Genomic DNA, 22579 nt, shown 5'->3' on the forward strand with positions numbered 1-22579 from the left:
TTGAGAATCATCGTAGCTCGGGAAGAGGTGTAGTGCTCGGGTATTTGAGGAGAGTACCCGGCATATTGGCTTTGATTCGGACTATCCAAGTAACAAACCGGGTTAATGACAACCCGGATCCTTATGAGGATATCACTCATATTTTTATGAAGTTGACATATATGTTGATAGTTCAAAACTAACATTTTATTATATGATAGAAGGAAAAATTCTTAAGATATAATATAGAATAATATCTTAATTACCTGTATAAAATGATAACGCAAGTAAATTTGATTAACTTAAGGTTTTTGAGATGGTCAAATTTCTTTCCTACAATAGGCCATGACGCCATGTGATGCAGCGACACATACGACCAAGAAAAGTAGAAAAATATTAATCAATAGAAGCCGATGCATGTATGGGTGGGGAGAAAGAAGTTTCCTATCGTTCAAGGTTCTTCTTGAGAAGTAGAAGGTTGTTAGAAATCTCCGAAGCCTCCTCCCAACACACAAGTTTGGTTTTTTCTAAAAAAAAAAAACAAATTAAAAAATATTGTCGGCTTTCTTCTGATTAAAATTTACATGTAACTTTTTTTTAAAAAAAAATCCTACTGATTGGGCGATCACATCCACTAGATCCGACCTTGATGAAATAGGGAGAAATCGAGACATGATGTTGTACAAATTTCAATTAAAGAAATAGTAGGTCTCTTGTGAAACGGTTTCACGACTTTTGTGAGACTAGTCTCACGAATCTTTATACGTGAGACGGTTCAATCCTACCGATATTCACAATAAAAAGTAATACTCTTAGCATAAAAAGTAATATTTTTTCGTGAATAACCCAAATAAGATATGTGTCTTACAAAATATGACCTATGAGAACATCTTACACAAATTTTTGCCTTAAAAGAAATTATCTTCTTGTTTTTTTAGAACATTTTTCATCCTATGTATTACACACTATAGTTATTGTCTCAAGCATGGTCTCTCTCGTGGTACCTTGTCTTCTAATAATATATCTTTAAACTTTTGCTAGTTTTAGCTATTTTTTATTGGAGGTGTTGACGTGACACTATCAGAATACATATATAAGCATCACATTGATGTCAAGTCCGTGCTCGGAAAAATAAATAAAATTGAAAAAAAATATGAACATAGCATAGTAAAACAAAAATTTGACAACGTAGAGTATAAATCTTTTTAGGATCAAAGAGGAGCCATTAAAATATATCAAAGCAATATGAAGACTTTGTTGTGTTGCGGCGCAAATGATAATATAAATTAAAGTCCTTAAATTACTCATTCTCTTCACAGACACACACACGTCCATTTCTTCTTTTCAAAAAAGAGAAGCTGGAGATTTGGTAAGAATGGAGAAAACCGAGTAAAAGGCCAAGAAAAATAGTCTTTCAAAATCTCCATTTATATTTGTTCAAACCCGTTGCGTCTCTTCAAGTATACGCCATATCCAGGCATTAGATACAGATTTTTATACTACTTTTTGTGATATAAGTTTCATATGCAGCTGGAAAACAATCACCGCGACATGGATATAATCACTGGAGATCGGACAGCGTACAGCGGACCGCTGAACAAGCGGGGTGGCAGAAAAAGTGCTCGTTTCAACCTCCCCGAAACTTCCACAACCGCCTCCGCCATGAATGACTACGTGGAGATCACTCTCGACGTCCGGGAGGACTCGGTGGCCGTGCACAGCTTAAAGACGGCCGGCGGGGTCGACGTGGAAGATCCCGAATTGGCTCTACTGGCCAAAGGACTGGAGAAGAGGTCTTCTATTGGATCATCAGTTGTGAGAAATGCTTCGTCGAAATTCAGGCAGGTTTCGCAGGAGCTGAAGCGCTTAGCCTCACTCACAAGACGGCCACATCCGGTGGGAAGATTTGACCGGACGAAATCGGCCGCCACGCATGCTCTCAAGGGGCTGAAGTTTATCAGCAAGACAGACGGTGGCGCCGCCTGGGCTGGGGTGGAGAAGCGGTTTGATGAGCTTACGGCTAAGACGAACGGATTGCTCCCTCGTTCACTTTTTTGCGAATGCATTGGTAAGAAGAAAATGAAGAAAAGACACCAACTTTCTCAGCAACCAAACGCCAAAAGCTAAATCTTTGCATGATAATTTTATGCAGCTTCGTGTTTCTTGTTTACACATTCAAAAATTTTATTCACGAAACTTATGGGGTCTATATTATGTGTAGGAATGAACAAAGAGTCCAAGGAATTCGCAGGCGAGCTTTTCGATGCACTTGGCCGGAGGAGGAATATCTCCGGCGACTCCGTTAACAAGGGAGAACTAAGAGAGTTTTGGGACCAAATTTCTGATCAAAGTTTCGATTCTCGGCTTCAAACTTTCTTTGACATGTAAGGAAATCAGAAAACTACTTTTAGATAGTAACTTACCAATCTTCATTCTGAAAATATAAATGAATGACATTGATTTTAACGCAGGGTTGATAAAGATGCTGATGGAAGAATCACAGAAGAGGAAGTGAGAGAGGTATGGGGCTTTATTTATTTATTTATTTTGTGTGTAAAATTTTGTACTACAAAAACCAATTTTCTATTGTTTGTGTTCAATATTGTGTGTGTTTAACATTGACATTCCGAGCTAAACATTTTCTATTATTTATGTTCAATGATAGAATGTATGTATTAAAACATTGTAATAATTTTCTCTCTTGCAGATTATTACCTTGAGTGCTTCTGCAAATAAGCTGTCAAATATTCAGAAGCAAGCTGATGAATATGCAAGACTGATCATGGAGGAGCTAGACCCCAACGAGCTCGGATATATCATGGTAACACGAATACGACACAATTCACAAACTCGATTGCATAAAACAAGCATAATTATATCCGATGAAGGAAAATAACAGTATATATACTCATCAAACAGATAGAGAACTTGGAGATGCTATTGCTACAAGGTCCTAGCCAATCGGTCCGGGGTGGTGATAGCCGAAACTTGAGCAAAATGCTAAGTGAAAAGCTTAAGCCAACTCAAGACTATCTTGTAAAGAGATGGTACCGAGATTTTAAATACTTTCTGCTAGATAATTGGCAAAGAGTTTGGGTGATGGCACTGTGGATTGGAATCATGGCTGGTCTTTTTGCTTACAAGTACGTGCAATACAAGAATAAAGCAGTGTTTGAAGTAATGGGCCATTGTGTGTGCTTCGCCAAAGGGGCAGCCGAGACTCTAAAGCTAAACATGGCGCTGATTCTACTTCCGGTGTGCCGAAATACCATCACCTGGCTTAGGAACAAAACAAAACTAGGCAAGGCTGTTCCATTCGATGACAATCTCAACTTCCACAAAGTAAGCTGAGTTTTGGTCACACTTGCTTGCTGCATGTGCTACTCTGTTTACTCATTGCAACAAAACGAGTCGTGTTGAATGGTTTCTACCTATATGAAACACATATACATAAAAACTTTTGCCTAATTTAAGATTGTTTCAACCGCAGCTAATTGCCATAGCAATTGCACTGGGAACTGGGATACATGGTATTAGCCATTTAGCATGTGATTTCCCTCGCCTTCTGCACGCGACGCCACAAGAGTACGAGCCCATGGAGCAGTTCTTTGGTGAACAGCCAACAAGCTATTGGTTTTTCGTGAAGGGGTGGGAAGGGGTGACCGGAATCATAATGGTGGTTCTAATGGCTATAGCCTTCACATTAGCATCACCTTGGTTCAGAAGGAACAAAATTCATTTACCAAAACCTTTGGACAAACTCACAGGCTTCAATGCCTTTTGGTATTCGCATCACTTATTCGTTATCGTCTATAGCCTCCTCATTATTCATGGTATCAAGCTTTATTTGACAAAGGAATGGTACAAGAAAACCGTAAGTACCAAGTTCCTTGTCTTCCTACAAGAATTTAGTGACTCCGTATTATGTTTATCTTGGATGATGATTTACAACATAATATGGCATGCACTTGCAGACATGGATGTATTTGGCAGTCCCTGTCGTACTTTATGCCGGAGAAAGGTTGGTTCGAGCATTCAGATCAAGCATCAAGGCTGTAAAGATCCTCAAGGTAAATATACAGAAAGGATAATCTAAATCTCTAGTATTTTTCCATACCTTCTAAGTTTTCTTGATATTTATGGGCATTTCTTGGCCATATGAAGGTGGCTGTCTACCCAGGAAATGTGCTAACACTTCACATGTCAAAGCCACAAGGATTCAGATACAAAAGTGGACAATACATTTTTGTTAATTGTGCAGCAGTTTCTCCATTTGAATGGTACTCACATTTAAAATGATGCCACTCTATACAATATATCTTTACATAGTTAATGTATGAGCAAAGCTTGGAAATTAAAATAATGAATGTTACTGCTCCACTTTTAACAGGCACCCGTTCTCCATTACTTCAGCTCCTAGAGATGATTATGTGAGTGTTCACATAAGGACTCTTGGTGATTGGACAAGGCAACTTAAAGTCGTTTTCTCTGAGGTAAATTTCCTTCACAAAAGTAATATAAAAAGACTAATGGGGGAACACTTGGCTCAAATTTCAAGGTGGTCCTGCACCCAAAATAGTAATCATTCCAGAGTACTTTTGTTTTATAGTAGAAGAAAATTTGTATTTCTAGAAAAAAAGTATACATGAGATGTGAAGATTATTTAATTATGAACAGATACTTTCTTATGGAATCTCCTTTGATAAAAAAGCAGTAGGTCCTCCATGCAATCAGAGTGACACTCCTAGTGAACCATATGCATCTATCCAAATAATCTTGAGAGCCACTTTAATTTGTATGGCTGTTTTCTAAAGAAAATGTTGATTTTCCCACTTTATTTAATAATAATCAGAGTGGAATCTAAGATCAATTATTGAACTAAAATTGATGTGTTTGCTATTTTAACTTTCTTGAAAAATGTAAAAACATATTTAACAGTGGAAGCTTGTCCTTTTTACGTATGTTCGGTAAAATCTACCATACTTAGGTGTCATGCCTGTTCAAACACTTCAGAAATAATCCTTACAGGATTTCTGTTTGTATCTACACAGGAATCCAGTCCTTGCACATGTTTGTTACTAATGGTCTCTGCATTATGTGATCTTTTGTTAGGTTTGCCAACCCCCACCAACGGGGAAAAGTGGGCTCCTTAGGGCTGATTTCTTGCAAGGAGAGAATAATCCCAAGTGAGTCACTTCAAATTTCATCATTGTACTAAGGCAACACCATTCAATATAACAAAAAAACAATACCAAGAATCTGACAAGTAAATACCACAATGTATGCTGTGTGAATTTTCATGAACTTGCTCATTACCCAATTACTGTAATGCTGACAGTATTTCAAATTTTTGTGATTACGACACAGTTTTCCCAGAGTTCTAATCGATGGTCCATATGGAGCACCAACACAAGACTACAAGAACTATGATGTGGTGCTGCTTGTGGGGCTTGGCATTGGTGCAACACCGATGATCAGTGTCGTTAAAGACATCGTGAACAATATGAAAGAAATGGAGGAGGAAGAGAATTATTTGGAGGAGGGTAACAGAGGAGGCAACAACACGCCTCCGAATGCTAGCCCTTTGTCGAATAAACGAAATTCGGGACCAGGGAGTGGGAGACACAACTTTAAGACAAGGAGAGCTTATTTCTACTGGGTTACTAGAGAACAAGGTTCCTTTGATTGGTTTAAGGGCGTGATGAATGAAGCGGCCGAAACAGACCACAAGGGACTAATAGAAATGCACAACTACTGTACTAGTGTGTATGAAGAGGGTGATGCTCGTTCTGCTCTAATCACCATGCTTCAATCGCTCAATCATGCCAAGAATGGAGTGGACGTCGTGTCGGGAACCCGGGTTAAGTCTCACTTTGCCAAGCCTAATTGGCGTACGGTCTACAAACGCATCGCACTTAATCATCCTAATTCAAGAGTTGGTGAGTTTCTTTATACCAGTCCTAAAACAATTCATGTCAGTTTCAAGATCTTGGCTGAATAATTCTTATAATTTGTATGTAGTTGTTATGTTTCTATGTTGATACCTAGGAGGCTGCAATTGGTGATGTATTAAAATACTAATCATTATGATCACATGTACAGGAGTATTTTACTGCGGGGCACCACCACCAGTGAAGGAGCTAAAGCAATTGGCTTCTGATTTTTCACACAAGACTACCACCAAATTCGAATTCCACAAAGAAAACTTTTGATCTGGTTTGCACATAAAAAACCATGGCCAGATCAAATTTAAAGGCGTTAGGCTGGACCACCACCAACCACCACTAACTTTGGAGGAGGAAATTTAAGATAATTAAAGCTTTTATCTATTTTAAAATTTTGCCTTTACTTTTTCAAAAACTATGTAGTTACAGGTGATTTCTTTCCAAGTCATGACCTCATAAAGGAGCTATCTTTGGATCAGCAAAGATTTTAGTGGGAACCTATTTGATTAGGGTTTTTTTTTTATTGATGGTGCTATAAATGATAATAGTGATATGTATTGGGGGTGGAAATGGCGAATAGTTACCTAACCACCAACCCCATTTAGATATTGATACCGATAAATGTATATGTACTGTTCACTTTTTCTAATCTATATAAAGAGTAACATATGTTTTTGCACATTCATTGATTTGTTCAAATCTCAGCTACGTGTCTTTTGAGCCTATTTATCTTTGTCAAAACTGCTACTTTGAACTTGGAAATATGCTTTGAGTTTCATTAATGCCTTCAAATTGGTACCTAAAATCTTAGGCAAGACTGTAATGGTATATGTTGACTAAACAAAAGATTGGACAATGGCTGCAACTTAGGTAAAATAGAAGTAACTTTTGCACTTTAGTCGGGCAGCTTTCTACACAATTTTGAAATGGGAAATGTCTGCTCAAGAAAAGATTGAACACTGTGCTTGATTCCAACACGAGTATTATACACAAAATTGTCAAATATAAAAACGTGTCATCATTCTATTACTCTTTTTCGGATTAAGATATCTAATGAAAAGTTTACATTAGATATATAAGTCACTCACTCTCTGCGATCAAAACAAAACATAATATTGCTTCCTAGCCGACTTCCATGGGAGACGATAAACCAAGAGGCACGGCTTCAGGAGCAAAATGGGACAATCCCAACCATCAACTTTATCTTCATCATTCAGATCAACCTGGCGCCATTCTTGTGCCACAGTCTTTGGTCGAAGACAATTACAGCACATGGAAACAGTCCATGACCATGGCCTTGACAGTCAAAAACAAGATTGGACTCATAGATGGTTCAATCAATGAGCCAAGTGAAAGAAATTCAGACGAGCATCAACAATGGAATCGCTGCAACAATTTGGTAAAGACTTGGCTGCTGGGATCTATGTCTAAAGACATTGCTGGTAGTGTAATCAATTGCAAAAACGCTAGACAGATATGGCTGGAATTGCAGGAGAGGTTCTCACAAGTGAACGTGGTTGAGCTATTCAACATTGAAAACGAAATTCATAATTGTGTGCAAGGCAGCATGTCTGTGGGATCTTATTTTACCAAACTGAAGGGACTATGGGATGAGCGTGAAGCAATCTGTACTTTTCCTATATGCACTTGTGGATCAATCAAAGAGGTGGCTGTATATTTGGAAACACAGAAAACCATGAAATTTCTCACGGGTCTCAATGAATCATATGCAGGTGTTCGGAGTAATACCTTATTACTAGATCCATTACCCACGGTGAATAAAGCATACTCCCCAGTGCTCCGCCATGAGAAACAAGCAGAAGCGACAACCGGAAAGAGTCAAGACCAACCAGAAGCTGCTGTCTTTGCCATAAAGAATCCAAATCGCAAGACTGAAGATGAGCAAAAGTGCACAAAGTGCAACAAGACAAATCACACCACCAAAAATTGTCGTGCACATCTCAAATGCAATTTTTGCGGATGGAGAGGACACACAGTAGAATTTTGTCGCAAAAAGAAAGCAGCAACTGAGGTTAATTCAACAATTTCGAAGGGAAATCAGGCTGCATATCTAACTGAAAAGAAAGAGACGAGCTTTCCGTTCACATCTGAAGAGTGCAGACAAATACTAGAAATGTTGAGATCCAAAAACCCCTCTGCAAATCATGTTAGTAATTACTCAACTCATGATGAACTTTCAGGTAAAGCCTTTTCACTTATCCTTAATGGAAAAAGAAATACTTGGATCTTTGATAGTGGGTGTACAGACCATATGGTTTATGATCAGAACTTATTTACACATTCGAAGCCTGTCAAAAATCGTACCGTGGAATTGCCCAATGGTTCAATGGCACAAGTGACTCATATTGGCACAGTAGCTCTATCTCCGGATTTAATTCTTGACAATGTCTTATGTATTCCGTATTTTCATCTGAATTTAATTTCAATTAACAAGCTGACCTGCAATTCATCTAACATAGCCATTTTCTTCAACAATATTTGCTTTGTCCAGGACCTACGCTCGGGGAAGACGATTGGGACGGGAATTGAACGAGAGGGCCTTTACTATCTCGATCAAGCCAATAAAGGAAGGTGTAATCACACCAAAGCCTCAAGTCCGTCTTTTTGGCACCTACGTCTGGGGCATCCATCTTCTAAAGTCACTCCACTATTTAATTCTTCATGTTTCCGAAATAAAGCTTGTAGTACAGACAAATGTTTGATTTGCCCTCTGGCAAAACAAATAAGACTTCCTTTTTCTTCAAGTTCCATCACTACTGAATCTAGTTTTGATTTGATACATGTTGACATTTGGGGTGGTTACAAAGTTGCTTCAATTTCAGGTGCGAAATATTTTCTTACTATCGTTGATGACTATACTAGATGCACATGGGTTTACCTTATGAAACATAAATCAGAAGCTGGAAATCTTTTGGTCAATTTTGTCAACATGGCTGAAAATCAATTCAATTCCAAAGTAAAGATCATTCGTAGTGACAATGGCCCAGAATTCAAACTTGAAACTTTCTATGCACAAAAGGGCATCATTCACCAAACCAGTTGCATCAATACACCACAACAAAATGGTGTCGCTGAACGGAAACACAGACACTTGTTAAATATGGCACGTGCCCTCCTTATTCAAGCTGGCCTTCCTCATCATTTTTGGGGGGATGCCATCCTTACTTCAGCCTATCTCATAAATCGCACACCAACTCCTCTCCTCCAAGGCAAAACCCCATATGAAAAGTTGTTTAACAAAGTTCCAAACTACTCACATTTACGAGTATTTGATTGTTTGTGTTTTGTTTCCACGCATGCCCAAAACCGTTCAAAATTTGATCCTCGAGCATCACGTTGCATCTTTCTTGGATATCCTTGTTGGAAAAATGGGTATCGTGTTTTTGATATTATTCAGAAAAAAGTATTAGTCTCCAGAGATATCATTTTTCTTGAGAATATTTTTCCTTTCCAAAATTCCAAAGATTCCGCTGCACCACAAAAAGATTCAGAACCCTTGTTTCCCTTCAAGAACTGAACCAACGTCATCCACAAGCTTGGCTCAACATTCAGGTATTGTTCATCCGCTATCCCAATCTTTATCTTATACCAAACTTTCCCAAGCTCATAAAACATATGCAACTAAGCTATCTCTCCACAAAGAACCTGCTAGTTATTCACAGGCTGTCAAAGATCCAAAATGGCGTAAGGCCATGCAACAAGAAATTTCTGCTCTGCAACAAAATGAGACTTGGAGTTTAGTAACACTGCCATCTCACAAGCAACCAATCGGCTGCAGATGGGTATACAAAATCATATTAAAGGCTGATGGGACGGTGGAGAGATACAAAGCACGATTGGTGGCTAAAGGTTACAGTCAAATTGAGGGCATTGATTATAGGGAAACTTTCGCACCTATGGCCAAGTTAGTTACAGTTCGTGTCTTGCTTAGTGTGGCATCACTGCGTGGTTGGCATTTACATCAATTAGATGTTAATAACGCATTTCTGAATGGTGAGCTTGATGAAGAAGTATACACGTCCTTACCTCCTGGCTTCGGACGAAAGGGGGAGACTCGTGTTTGTAAACTTCATAAATCATTATACGGATTGAAACAAGCCTCTCGACAGTGGTTTATAAAGTTATCCAGTGCACTCAAAGCTACGGGATTCCACCAGTCTCTTTCTGATTATTCTTTATTCGTCCGACAGCGGCAAGGTACTTTTTTGGCATTACTTGTGTATGTCGATGATGTGATATTGGCTGGAGATAATTTGCAGGATATAGAAGAAACTAAAATCTTCTTATCCAAGCAATTCAAACTTAAAGACTTGGGAAAGCTTAAATATTTCCTCGGCATAGAGATTGCAAGGTCAAGACAAGGAATCAGTTTATCACAACGAAAATATGCTTTGGAAATTTTAGAAGATGTCGGGTTCTTGGGTGCTAAACCTTCTCGTTTTCCGGTAGATCAAAATTTGTCACTCACGCACTCAGATGGAGAACTTTTAAATGACGCATCAGCTTACAGAAGATTAGTAGGGAGGTTAGTTTATCTAACCATAACTAGACCAGACCTCACTTATATTGTTCATGTGTTGAGTCAGTTTATGGACAAACCTAGACAACCACACTTGGAGGCAGCTCACAAAGTCCTTAGGTATATCAAACATACTCCTGGACAAGGTATTTTATTACCATCTACAGGTTCTCTTCAATTAAGAGCATTTTGTGATGCTGATTGGGCTTGTTGCAAGGATACGAGAAGGTCAATTACAGGTTTTTGCATCTTGCTTGGTCAAGCACCAATTTCTTGGAAGACAAAGAAACAGACAACTGTATCTCGTTCAAGTGCTGAAGCAGAGTATCGTTCTATGGCTACCACATGCTGTGAGATCACATGGTTGAAAAACATCTTAAAAGACTTGGGAGTGAGCCATATGCAGCCAGTGAATTTATACTGCGACAATCAAGCAGCCATACACATAGCCGCAAATCCAGTCTTTCATGAGCGAACCAAACACACAGAGATAGACTGTCACTTAGTGCGTGAAAAGATTCAAAATGGAATGATTCAGACTGCTCACATCTACACTTCAGATCAGCCAACAGATTTATTTACCAAGCCTTTGAGCACTGTGCAGCTTGAAGTTTTACTCAACAAGTTGGGTGTCATTAACATACACTCCAACTTGAGGGGGAGTCTTAAAGGAAGTTGACTTGTAGAATAGCCACATAATACGTAGTCCATATTAGAAATTGATTCTCTAATATTTCTTTCCTTATCTGTATATGATTTAGCTTAATCATAGGCTTTAGAATAGGATTATTGTACATCACCACCAAGTATATATATACCTGTAGTGATCATTCGTTGCAATTTAATAAGAATAATATTCACCAAATCATTCATTTACACACATCATAAGTTTCTTTCCTTGCATTTTCTCTTCACTATTCCAAGCTCTCTTGATTTGATCTATAGTTTATTGTGTTTGGATGGAGGCCGTTGAAAAATGAATCGAGAAATTTTCGTGGGATCATTTGTTAAGGAAAGGGTCCACGACTTATAAATCTTGTCAGGGTAATATTAGGGGGAAAGGGAAGAAATAATCGAAATTAAACGACACATGCCCATTTCCCTGTTATGTACTCCTGCTCCTCATCCAAAAAAAGGTTTAGTAAATTCAGACAGAAGTAAATCCTTCTTGGTGCTTCAGTGTTTTACTCGAACCAGAGTTCACACTGATGGTCACACTATATTTAACCATCTCTTTCAAACTCATTAATTATCACCGCCAATATAAGATGTTACAAGTTAGTATTATAAAGTTTTGCAAAGTATATATGTTAGTGCCTGTCATACCTCGTACTATTAACACAAAACAAAGATGTGTCGGATATGCTATGAATGAATGTACGTACAGGCTTTATCAGCAATGAAACCTATGAGCAATAGTTGGGCCGAAATTTATTGTAGAAGAGGGAAATCAACCTCATTATATCGGGGAGCACATAGAGTTATGCATGAGACTGTTCTTTAGCTATCTTATCCTTTTTCGTCCTCTGGAAATTGGGTCTTATCAGCTGGCCGGCTACTGGAGCTTGAACTGCATTAGTATTAGTGGATTCGAAAGGTATAAGGGGCCTTTTTGCTGGTGGACACACATCACCACCGGCAATACTGCTTGAGGTAATCGATGAAACTGCTTTTCTCTTAATATTACTGGGGATTTCAAGTCTCTCAAGGATGCTTGAGGTTTTTTCATCTAATTTCTTGCTATTTTGTAATGGTGAAGTAGCCGGTTGCTCTCTCTCTGAGTTGGATGAACGAGGGAAGGAATCTGCGTCAGGGAGTTCTTCGACGATAATTTGTTCCCATTCTACTGTAACAGGTTCGTCAGCCCCTCCTGATGAGGTAACTTGTGGATTCAAGTTTGACTCCGAACTCTCTTCTTCTCTTGTAGGGCGTTTTACCCTGCAGTAATGAAATATTCAGTATATTTCACAAGGTTATAGCATAAAAAACTGTAAAATGAGTAACCATAAATCAGGAGTTCAGGTTATGATCCTGCCGACTTTATTTTCAATAAACACGGCCCAAAGGGAAGAGCCAAGGCCCGAGGAACTTAAATATTTAGTTAATTGTTCCAAAGCTGGAATCCAAGCTGCGTAGAAGTGATGCAAAAATAAATGTACAACAATTTAGTATTTTTAGCATTGGTTCAACTTGACCACTGAACCTTCACCAAGAACAGCAAGGATACTTGTATGCTTAATTCATCACAAGCAAAACTATAATTGTCAAACCTTGTACATATCAAAGCACAAGCCACGCAACTGAATATCAGAATCTGTTAGGACTACGATGGGTCATTTTGGGAGTAACGGCCGCAAATAATTTTTTTTTTGAATTGGTAAGAGCCTCTTTTTTGATAAACAAATAAACAGGTACATATTTAGAACTGAAATCCTTTTCATTAGAAACACAAACAATGTGTAAAGTATTCAAAACTATTTTGATTGTTGAAATGATTCAAAAATAGACATAATTGATGTTATTTGAAAAATTAAATAAAAAATTAAATAATATATTCAATAAATAAAGTGGTAGAATTTTTATTAATAAATATTTAACCAGAAATATTTAAAAATATAATTAAAAACAATTAGTTAAATTATATTTTTTTAAAAAAATAATTAAGCATGTGCAAAAGGTAATAAGTAGGATATATTAAAATAATATTTAAAAAAAAAAGACGGAAGAGTAAAAGAATTGATAAAAATAAATAAACTTTGATAAAATATAAAGGGTAGAGAAGAGACTTTTTGTTTAAAATCAAAAAGAAAATATTTTTGTAGAACAATCAAACATATCAAACATACATATAAATATATGACTTCTAATTATGAATTTTCTAATATACCCTTATTCATTTAATTTAATTTAGCAAATTAAATCAATAATTTTTCTAATGAGTTCTTTTATAATTTATTGTCTATCTTAAATGCCTTTGGATGTTAATGCATATTGAATTTATCAATTTACTCATAATTTTTTTTTTGTTGCTAACTAAAATTTGTTACTAAAATTAGTATATTTCTTCATGGTTGCTACTGAATAAAAGATTTTAGTCAATGTTGCATCGTTATCCCGGTTATAACTTTTGGTAAAACGGTAAATGCATGATCTTACAATTTGTATATATAAGAGTCAAAGTCATGAGATCGATTCTCAATTTCTCATAGATTGCAATTAGTGTAATTATTGATATTGTTGGAATGCAATAATTGTCTTTGTTGGATACATCGATCGAATCATGACAATTGAGCTACTATACCGTTTAAAATATTTGAGTTGATGTGTAATATCTAATCTAAAAAAAGAAAAAGTTAAACAAAATTCGCAAGGAGTTAAAAATTAGCAAAAATACAATTGATATTTAACTTAATAACAAGTTTAAGGGTTATATTTTAACATCATTATAATAATTTAGTTAATTAAGAGAATTTTATTTGACAATCGCTATATCAACTCATTTTAAATACATTGTGATTTTGGTTTTAATAAAATTTACTATTCTCTTAATTTTATTTTTATTGTTTTCCATTGTGAATGATATTTGGATGAAAAATATTTTTGTTAATTTGAGAGAGCTATCATTATGTTATAATCATGCAAATTGAAAAATGTTATATAAATAAGTAAATATTTTTGATTTATCGTCATGGTGTATTTTTATTTATTGTGTTTTGATATATTTAGATTAATAAATACTCATAAACAAGATGTTATTCAAACGATTTTAAAAATTATCTAAATCTCGTTATTATATTTTTCATTATTAATCACTCACGTGCATCACACGTGATCATTCCTAGTAAACTGAAATAACGGAACAATACAAAATAATTTCTACTCACTCTTTTTAACATGTTCGATATGCTTCTAAAAAAGATAAATATATATATAATTACACCACCCTTAAAGCTAATGTTCAGGGATTTCTCTCAGGAACAAATACTATTAACAAGCGTGAATCAACCTTGCCGCCAGCGCAAGCTAGAACCTTAGAAGAAAATAAGAAAATTAATCCCAAAAAATGACCTTTTTAGTAAGCCTATTTACGTGTACCTTTATGGGCTAACATCAGTTATAATTTTGAAACTATCAAAAGTCTCATATTGCTTCTAAGAGTTAAAGGTAATGAGAGCAGAATTTTTGTTCCTGTGGACATGTTACCTAACTTTCAGCAATGTTGCACTTCGACCACCAGAAAGTTAACCTTACTCAAGGAAACTCAATCACATCTCGAAACCGGTCCAATTATAAAATACTAGTCATCGTTTCTCAACCAAGTTAAGATTCCAACCTACAGATAAATCTACCATTTCTGGCATCATAGCATGGCATTCCTGAAGTCAAAAAACCAACGGACCAGCTGAAGTCTAGTTTTCAGTATCTAAACTGAACATCAGAAGCTAGAAACTACACATCCCAAATAACAGTAGCAGAAAAAGTTCAAAATAAAAATGTAAAAGAAAAATTATAATTGAAGAAAATGATTTACCTGATATGTAGGCTATGTTTTACAAGCAAGTCCAGTTCCCGATGGAAGCCTCTCTCGTGCTGAACAGGGTCGTACTTGTTTATTTCTATCTGGGAATAGTAATTCATCTTTTATTATCATCCCAACATGATAAAACATGATAACTTTCAGGAAATTATGCAGCTAATTTTCCATCTCTATCCTAATTGAGGTCAAATGAGCATGTCACTGAAGTGATTCACATGATTGAACAGATGATCATATTAATTTTTTAATAGAACGCAAGTAGATACAAACATGCATATGCTTTTCAATATGAAGTGATTCACATGTTTGAACAGATGATCATATTAATTTTTTAATAGAACGCAAATAGATACAAACATGCATATGCTTTTCAATATGAAGAACATAACTTCTTATTTAATTCTATGTTACAAAAACACTCCCCGTCTTTATGTGTTTATATGAAAAAAAAGAACAGTGTGGAGTCACTTTCATTCATTACTTACAAGTATACAGCTCTGCACTAGATATCAGATAATGAAAACATTAATGCCTGCCTTAGTAGCGACGAAAAAACTATTGAGACAATCCATATCTAACCTTGAGCAGAGACTCTTGAACGGTGTTTTCAATCTCTTTATACTCACCACAGTGAATGAAACGGCTGGCATCAGGGATGGGGAGAAATTCTTCTGACGCTAAAAGCCGCTGCACATTAAGGAAGATTCTGGAGTGATAGGGAATAGAGGAGAAAGGAAGTCTATCATGCAAACTTTCTTAAAACTATTAAAAAGTTCAGCATTATGTGTTTATCTGGGCTTTATTGAAGGAACGTAAAAGAAAGCAAATCAAATGAAAACATTTTCCTTTCTAATTCTGCAATAATTACTTTGAAACCTTTGGATGTATTCGAGTGTCGTGAAGAAATATATAAAATAAATGTATAAATCAACAAGTAACTCATAAATTTAAGTTCCGTCTTCTTTTTCCTTATAAGAAAGTACTTCGTCCAAGATCTAAATGTAGATTTAAGTTAAAAAACAATGATATTGTTCCGAATCGGAATCAGATATGAAGAAAATGGAATTGAATATATGTACTATGGGATGGCGATAACAATTTTTATTCTTATCCTATGAATTTGTCCCCTATGTCGTTACCTCTAGTGTGTAGGTAGTTAATTCTTTATTGGGGGAGTTTCGGAAGATTAAGAATGGAAATAAATTGTGTATGAAGACCAAAACCATTTTAAAAAGTTAAAATGAAAAATATGAAGGCCGTGAAGGGTTGAAATGTAAGAGAATATAAGAGCTCTTTCTGGATACAGATTTATGTGAGAAGGTTAGACAGTAGAAAGGATAAAATAGATTAAGAAAACGGAGATGATAAAGTAACACAAAGTCAGAGAGTGGTTGGAAGAGCAATTACCCTAAGGATCATCAACCCTTTCTCCGAAGGTAAAAGAATATAATAGCATTTGAATGAGGTCTCCATTAAAGTTTCCAGATTACAATTAGAAGAGCAAACTAAGCCCTGATCAAGGGAATTTAGAACACCACAGGCTGCTTGAAAGACTGCGAAAAAGGAGCCAAAATGAGAGTAATCAATACAAGCTCATGGAGAATACTGTAGATCTACTGATCCGCACCTTGGTTGTTGAGCTTTGACATATCCATACCATCCATATGAGGAAAAGTTGATGGAGCAACAGCATAGGTAGTGCCAATTATTATCCCTATCAGGAACAGGTAGATTGACGGGTTACAATTAGAATGCGTTGAAAGTGCAACCATTTACTATTATGGATGAACCAATTAATATTTCTTTCAGATTACTGAGAATTTACAGGGTCTTGAAGGCTCTAGAGAGAGCATAAAAAGGAAATGTTAAATTCTGGTGTATAGCTTGCCCCAGTTCAGATTTCACATCTTGAACATGCATATCAGTTATAAATTAACCATCCATCTGGGTACTACATCTGGGTACTACGTGGCCCTTCATAACCACCAAAGGAATGGAGACATCTTAAAAACAATGTCTGATGTATCACAGTGCAAAATGAAATTTCTTTCGAGGTTGCTTTGGAAATATACAAGAATGGGAACTGCTATTTGTCTCTCAAACATTAGCCAATGGAAGTTTTTCTATTTGCTTGTAAAATATGCAATTGAACATAGATAATTAACTGCAGAACTTGCAAATAGAGATTGAATCAAATCTCACAAAATAAGTTGGACACGACTTTTATTGGTGGACCACCTGGTTGGAAAGCTTAAGGTACTGGAAATATAAGGCGTTTAGGTCATGTTGTCTCAATCAAGCCTCAAGGATAGAAACTCAATCTTAAAAAAGCACCAACAGAAAAGTGTCAACATTAAGCAGATAAGATTTATGCTTGTTGCTCATCCTTGATTTTCGTCAAAACCATCACAAGATTCAATAACATATATTCCAATAAATAGATGTCTCATTCAGAGATTTACCTTCACTTAAAGAACCTAAATCTGTTCTCTGAATGACATTGAAGTTGATTGGTGAAGATACTTTTTGGAGTTTCTCGCTGCTATAGAAAGAAGGCATATAGAGGGTTGTTTGTTCACCAATCTTAACAGAATTCTCCCAAATTTCTAAGGTTTCAAGATTATTTTTGGTTGTTTGACAATGAGAAAACTTTGAGTGGCCTAGTGGAATGCCGTGACACCTGCAAGTCTATTTGAATAAAAGATACATGTAAGCACAGTAGATGTCATATTACTGCAGAAAACAAAGCCAATGTAAACAAGGAACATATCCAACTTAAGATAACCAGTATTATCTCAAAGAACTCTGGGAAACTTTTGATTTGTAGAGCACAGAAACAATCTTTTGTTAAAAAAATGCAATCCTTTACCTGTCTTCTTTGTGGCTCTTTGCTCAAACTATCACAAAGCTACAAACAATATAACCTCTTTATTTTTACATGGAATATCCTATGTAACATTCAATGATACAAACGAGTGTGGAACTCCTTCATATAGACTATGGCTGCTAGTGGAACTTCCAAAAGGAAACGCACACTAAAAAATTGATATCTGCATTTAGATTTTTTTCTATTTAAATCACATGACCATGAAACAAACTGTGGATCTAAAAGTTTATGACAACAATAAAAATATTTCGTCACAGTGAATAAAATATGAAGATACCTTGCAAAAAATGAATCCGTCAATTATAGGGTTGAAAAATGTGAACAAGTTGCAGGATAACTGGTTCAGAGAGCCTACAAGATTGATTTTGAAGATGAAATGAGCCTGTAGTTGTTCATCCTCCTCAACTTTTAATTCTTGAAACCATCTTTTCACAAGACCGGACAGTACAAGGAGATCTGCGAATAGATTTTGTATGAGTAAAAGCATCGGAATAATGCATGTTCACAACTTCAGCGAAAACTTTGTGATGGACATAGAACTATAGTCTCCAAACAGTTATCCTTAGTTTCTTGCATGCGACCAGAACTAGGTCCAGGTAAATTCAAATATGGTGTTTCATGACTGGTGTACATATTAATAAAATTTCCGAGACATCTTTGACTTTGACCAATTTATGGAAGTTAAACAATAAGCCTACAAGATGCCTGCCGTTATCTTTCTGTTTTTCCATAATTATGTGGAAAAGATAGATTAAAATGATTTTCAATAAATTTATAATTCGTGTTAACATGATAATTAGCATATTAGGATCCAAATGAAGGCATTGCTGCCTGAAAAAAAATGAAGACTTGGCAATAAAAAGAGGAGAAACTGTATTTGTATAACATGTGTATTATCCACAAGCACATCATATGCAGCCATGCAGGAGAAACTTTATGTCGTTAAACTAGTGAAAGTAAGACCAGATCACACTGAAAAGATGAGTTATATCATGCAATATCAGTGCATTAACCTGGAACAAATGTCGAAAATTTGCAGTTCCTAAGATCGCCAAGCTGCTTTACAACGTGGTTGATATTCACAGTGACATCACCAAAGAGACTTGCTTTTCGCTCCAAAAAAACAAACTCTAGGGACACATTTTTGTCCGTGGTATCCTATTAAAATGCCTACCAGCTAGTGAATATAATATAGTTATTAAGAAAGCCAGTTAATTGAAGACAATGGTGGAATCGTCTGACCAGTATGGTATCTCTTGTCACATGGCCCATGGTTTCAACGAAACAAGAACATATAACTATTACTTTTCTTTCAATAGCTCTCTCATAAGATTTCCTTGAGTTTAAGACTATTTCATTTAGAACCTCTTCTAGCTTTAATTCTGCGATAAAATCATCACAATTAGCAATCATTCCAACTGGGAATAAGGGTAGTTAATTCAAGCATGCATCAATATACTTCATACTTATAATGAGAGAAACCTATAGGGGAGTTGCAACAAGAAGTACCATCACAGAATAGAGATTCAAACTCATTAAAATCAGGACTGAAGTTGTCAGTGGGCAAAGAATTCAAAGCATGGTGAAAGTCATGCAGATTGAAGTCTCGTCGTGGGCTATAAGCAGCCTTTATCTGTCACAATAGCAGTTCCACCTTCTTAGACTTGTGTAAATAAGGCAGGTTAGTTTTGTGTGTGAGAAAGAGGAATCATTCATCCTCATTGCAGGGAAAGACAATCAGACAAACAAAATAGTCCTAGAACATTTTAACTTGTTAGCTCTAAAGCCACACTAATTTGAACACAATGAGACCCCGTGGTGAAAAAGCAAGGCAATGCCAATCCAAAAAAAACCTTACTGAAAGTTAACATTCTGTTTCCCAACAATATCGTCAGACATAAAGAATAACTTCACTAAAGCGTAGGAAAACACGCTATTAGCTTAAAGTTGAATTTATACAGTCGCGCACAAGAGAAACAATTTCGAGTAGAAAACCTCGTCGAAACAACAATACATATCTGTCAAGATGTAGTAAAGTCCAATGGGATCTAGCAGGGGCTTCGACTTAGTGGTACCGGAGCTGTCACTGCAGTTCGACGACGAAAGTGCGTAGTAATTCCCCAACATCCTCAGCGACTAGTAAAGCAGACAAAAATCGAGAAAAAACGAATTCAAAAAGCATCCGATTCACAAATTAACTTCTCAGACGTCGAGATTCAGGGGTCGCGATCAAAAAATCAACCGATTTAGCTAACTTCTTCGATTATTTCATTCCAGCTTGGCGAGTATACCTGCTTCAAATCCTGAAGAATTGGAGGTGGTAAGGTCCGAAGATCCAAAACAAAGCAGAGCATAACCATTTTCAGCTGACTTTGCTTCGCCTCTCGATTCAATTTCCTCAACGGAGAAAATTGAACGGTTGCTATGTCCTCGGGTTTATATATATACCTGTGTGCCTACAGTTTGGCGCGAAGAAGAGGTTTATGTGTAAAATTAGGATTCGCTTCGATTCTAATCACAAAATATAAAGTTCGAATTAAGCTCAGATTTATTCTATTCGAATTCACTTAAAAAATTTCAAATTTTTAAAAATTTGCTCGAATTTAAAGCTTAGTTCCAGTTCAATTCGAAAGATTCAAATATGTTCGCAAACCATTTAAATTTTTTTCTCAGCAAATAAGCATTTGAAGGCTGGAATTAATTTATTTAATATATTATTACATTATATAAATAAAATATTAAGTTAACAAACTATCGAACAAAATATTTTAGACTGGAGTTCGACTCGTCTGATAAGCTCAAATATAAATTAAATATTTTTCGAGTCGATTCGAAAAGCTCGCGAATCGACTCGAATTTTTTTACACCCATAGCCCCAACCTACCGTTAAAAAAAATCAGTTTTCAAGTTTAGTTATTTTAAAAGAGGTAGTTATCACTAGAACTTATCATTTTTCTTAGGATGATTATTTTAACATTCTCGTTAAATTTACACAACACTGGTTTTGCGAAATCCCCTTTATTTAGCACGATGAGAATGATATTAATATGTAGAATAAATAAGGATTATGTGTTGTGTTTATATAACTTATCAGTGAAATCTAAACGAAAAAATAAATATAGCAATAAACACTTTGACGAATATAAAAACGAAACATCATACTGAAAAATCGCTATATTATATAAAATAATAATATAATGTCATAGATAATATATTTTAAATTATAAAAAATTTAAATGTATATATAAATAATAAAAATATATATATTTATTCAAATTTGAAATCTAAATATAAATATAATATGCATTTAAATGTACAAAAATATATTTACCAAAGATTAAAAGCTATATAACTATATAAATATATTGAAAATACTAATTATAATTATATGCTTTTTAAAAACAAAAAAAATAAATTAAATAAATTCTATAATTACGAATTTTTTTTAACAAATTCCAAATTTCAAATAATTATGTATATATATAACAAAATATTAAATTTAAGATTAAAAAAAAATAAATTTTCAAATAAAAAATAATAAAAATTCTGAAAACTTGTTCAACGGGTTTTGAAAATCTGGTTCAACACGTTACGCCAGTTCCACCGCTTTTGACTGATTTGACTGCTAAAAATTGTGTTTTAGGTGCATCGGACCATATCCCGTGATTGGTTCTCCGTTGAACCGGATCGGCCGGTTCTGAAAACACGATTTAAAATAGTCTCATTTTAGCTATGTGATACGTAGCATTATCCTCAAAGTAATCTTCAAAATTATTGAAAAAATAAAGCTGAAAACTAAATTAAATAGTTAGTATATAAAGAGAAAAATTATTGCATGCACTTATAATTTAAGTAGAATTATAAAATCGTATGGTATTACTAAAATTTAATAAATGTACATTTGTCTAGAATCACTAATATAAATCAAACTCCACACTCACACAAAATTGATTACAAAACTAAAAAATAAAACTGTAAACTTTTTGCAAAAATAGCTAGGTCCTTTAATTTTGTCTATTTTGTGTTTGTGTTGTAATTATTCAAATTTGAGTTTTAGTCTAGTAAGTTAGATATTGTTTCGATTTTTTGTTTTTGTTTTTGTTTTTTTGTTTTTGTTAGAAGCTGACAATATTATCAAAAATATTGACGTGATATCGAAAATATTGATATATCGACACCACGTCAAATTCCGTAAAGAGTAGGTCTCTTGTGAAACGGTCTCACGAATCTTTATCTGTGAGACGGGTATTCACAATAAAAAATAATACTCTTAGGCATAGTTTGGTACACATGATAGGATAAACATGTGATATATAATATAAAGATAAGTTAATGATAAATAAGATGTAGGATATTATATTTAATGTTTGGTATGATTTTAATAAGAGTGATTAAATTTATATATTAGATTGTAATGACAAAATTAACCTTATCATAATAAATTTTATAATTTAAAAGTTGTTCCTTGAGTTCATATTTTTTATCTGTTCATGCGCCGATAGTTCTTGCATGATTTATTTATTTTTACATAATTTTATTTATTATATAATATGATAATTGAGCCCTTGATTTTGTGAGTAAGTCAAATATCAATTTTTAAGGTTAATCGAGTGATACTAATAATTTTATTGATATTTATAAAAATTATTTATATAATTATCTCGAATTCATTTATATAATTATCATATTAT

At 35.1% G+C, this 22579-nt stretch overlaps 3 protein-coding genes across 4 annotated transcripts; 2 read left to right on the forward strand and 1 right to left on the reverse strand.

The window, feature by feature from the left end:
• The first annotated feature begins 1291 nt into the window (after positions 1-1291).
• LOC142528860 (respiratory burst oxidase homolog protein C-like) lies at positions 1292-6564 on the forward strand. Of its 2 annotated transcripts, XM_075634102.1 has the most exons (13): positions 1300-1348; positions 1510-2047; positions 2201-2363; positions 2451-2499; positions 2687-2800; positions 2899-3321; positions 3470-3853; positions 3954-4049; positions 4144-4259; positions 4370-4472; positions 5092-5165; positions 5347-5918; positions 6082-6564. In XM_075634102.1, exons 2-13 carry the CDS (start codon positions 1531-1533, stop codon positions 6189-6191), a joined length of 2721 nt encoding a protein of 906 aa, XP_075490217.1. In that variant the 5' UTR covers positions 1300-1348; positions 1510-1530; the 3' UTR covers positions 6192-6564. The 2 variants fall into 2 exon arrangements, with proteins under 2 accessions (XP_075490216.1, XP_075490217.1); XM_075634101.1 differs by having other exon boundaries at positions 1292-2047.
• A 337-nt stretch (positions 6565-6901) lies between these two features.
• On the forward strand, positions 6902-8623 carry LOC142529589 (uncharacterized). The gene is made up of 2 exons (XM_075635159.1): positions 6902-8125; positions 8437-8623. The coding sequence occupies exons 1-2, from the start codon at positions 7060-7062 to the stop codon at positions 8472-8474; spliced, it is 1104 nt and encodes a 367-aa protein (XP_075491274.1). The 5' UTR covers positions 6902-7059; the 3' UTR covers positions 8475-8623.
• A 3107-nt stretch (positions 8624-11730) lies between these two features.
• LOC142529588 (uncharacterized) lies at positions 11731-20373 on the reverse strand. Its single transcript, XM_075635158.1, has 12 exons — positions 20180-20373; positions 19884-20024; positions 19398-19521; positions 19131-19270; positions 18902-19046; positions 18166-18344; positions 17464-17689; positions 16629-16715; positions 16409-16554; positions 15581-15688; positions 14996-15084; positions 11731-12402 (listed from the first exon to the last, which is right to left on the reverse strand). Exons 1-12 carry the CDS (start codon positions 20246-20248, stop codon positions 11946-11948), a joined length of 1911 nt encoding a protein of 636 aa, XP_075491273.1. The 5' UTR covers positions 20249-20373; the 3' UTR covers positions 11731-11945.
• Between the last annotated feature and the right edge of the window lie 2206 nt (positions 20374-22579).

The sequence above is a fragment of the Primulina tabacum genome, chromosome 16 (assembly GCF_025594145.1).
Source record: "Primulina tabacum isolate GXHZ01 chromosome 16, ASM2559414v2, whole genome shotgun sequence".
Classification (NCBI taxonomy): Eukaryota; Viridiplantae; Streptophyta; class Magnoliopsida; order Lamiales; family Gesneriaceae; genus Primulina; species Primulina tabacum.

Excerpts from the sequence above, each read along its gene's own strand:
- LOC142529588 (XM_075635158.1), bottom strand. The coding sequence starts at position 20,248 with ATGGTTATGCTCTGCTTTGTTTTGGATCTTCGGACCTTACCACCTCCA. Across the intron at positions 17,690-18,165 it reads ACGGATTCATTTTTTGCAAG|ACTTGCAGGTGTCACGGCAT; the intron begins GTATCTTCATAT and ends TTATTCAAATAG. Across the intron at positions 15,689-16,408 it reads AAGGGTTGATGATCCTTAGG|CGGCTTTTAGCGTCAGAAGA; the intron begins GTAATTGCTCTT and ends CTTAATGTGCAG.
- LOC142529589 (XM_075635159.1), top strand. The coding sequence starts at position 7,060 with ATGGGAGACGATAAACCAAGAGGCACGGCTTCAGGAGCAAAATGGGAC. Across the intron at positions 8,126-8,436 it reads AACTCATGATGAACTTTCAG|GACCTACGCTCGGGGAAGAC; the intron begins GTAAAGCCTTTT and ends TGCTTTGTCCAG.
- LOC142528860 (XM_075634101.1), top strand. The coding sequence starts at position 1,504 with ATGCAGCTGGAAAACAATCACCGCGACATGGATATAATCACTGGAGAT. Across the intron at positions 4,473-5,091 it reads TTAAAGTCGTTTTCTCTGAG|GTTTGCCAACCCCCACCAAC; the intron begins GTAAATTTCCTT and ends ATCTTTTGTTAG. Across the intron at positions 5,166-5,346 it reads CAAGGAGAGAATAATCCCAA|TTTTCCCAGAGTTCTAATCG; the intron begins GTGAGTCACTTC and ends ATTACGACACAG.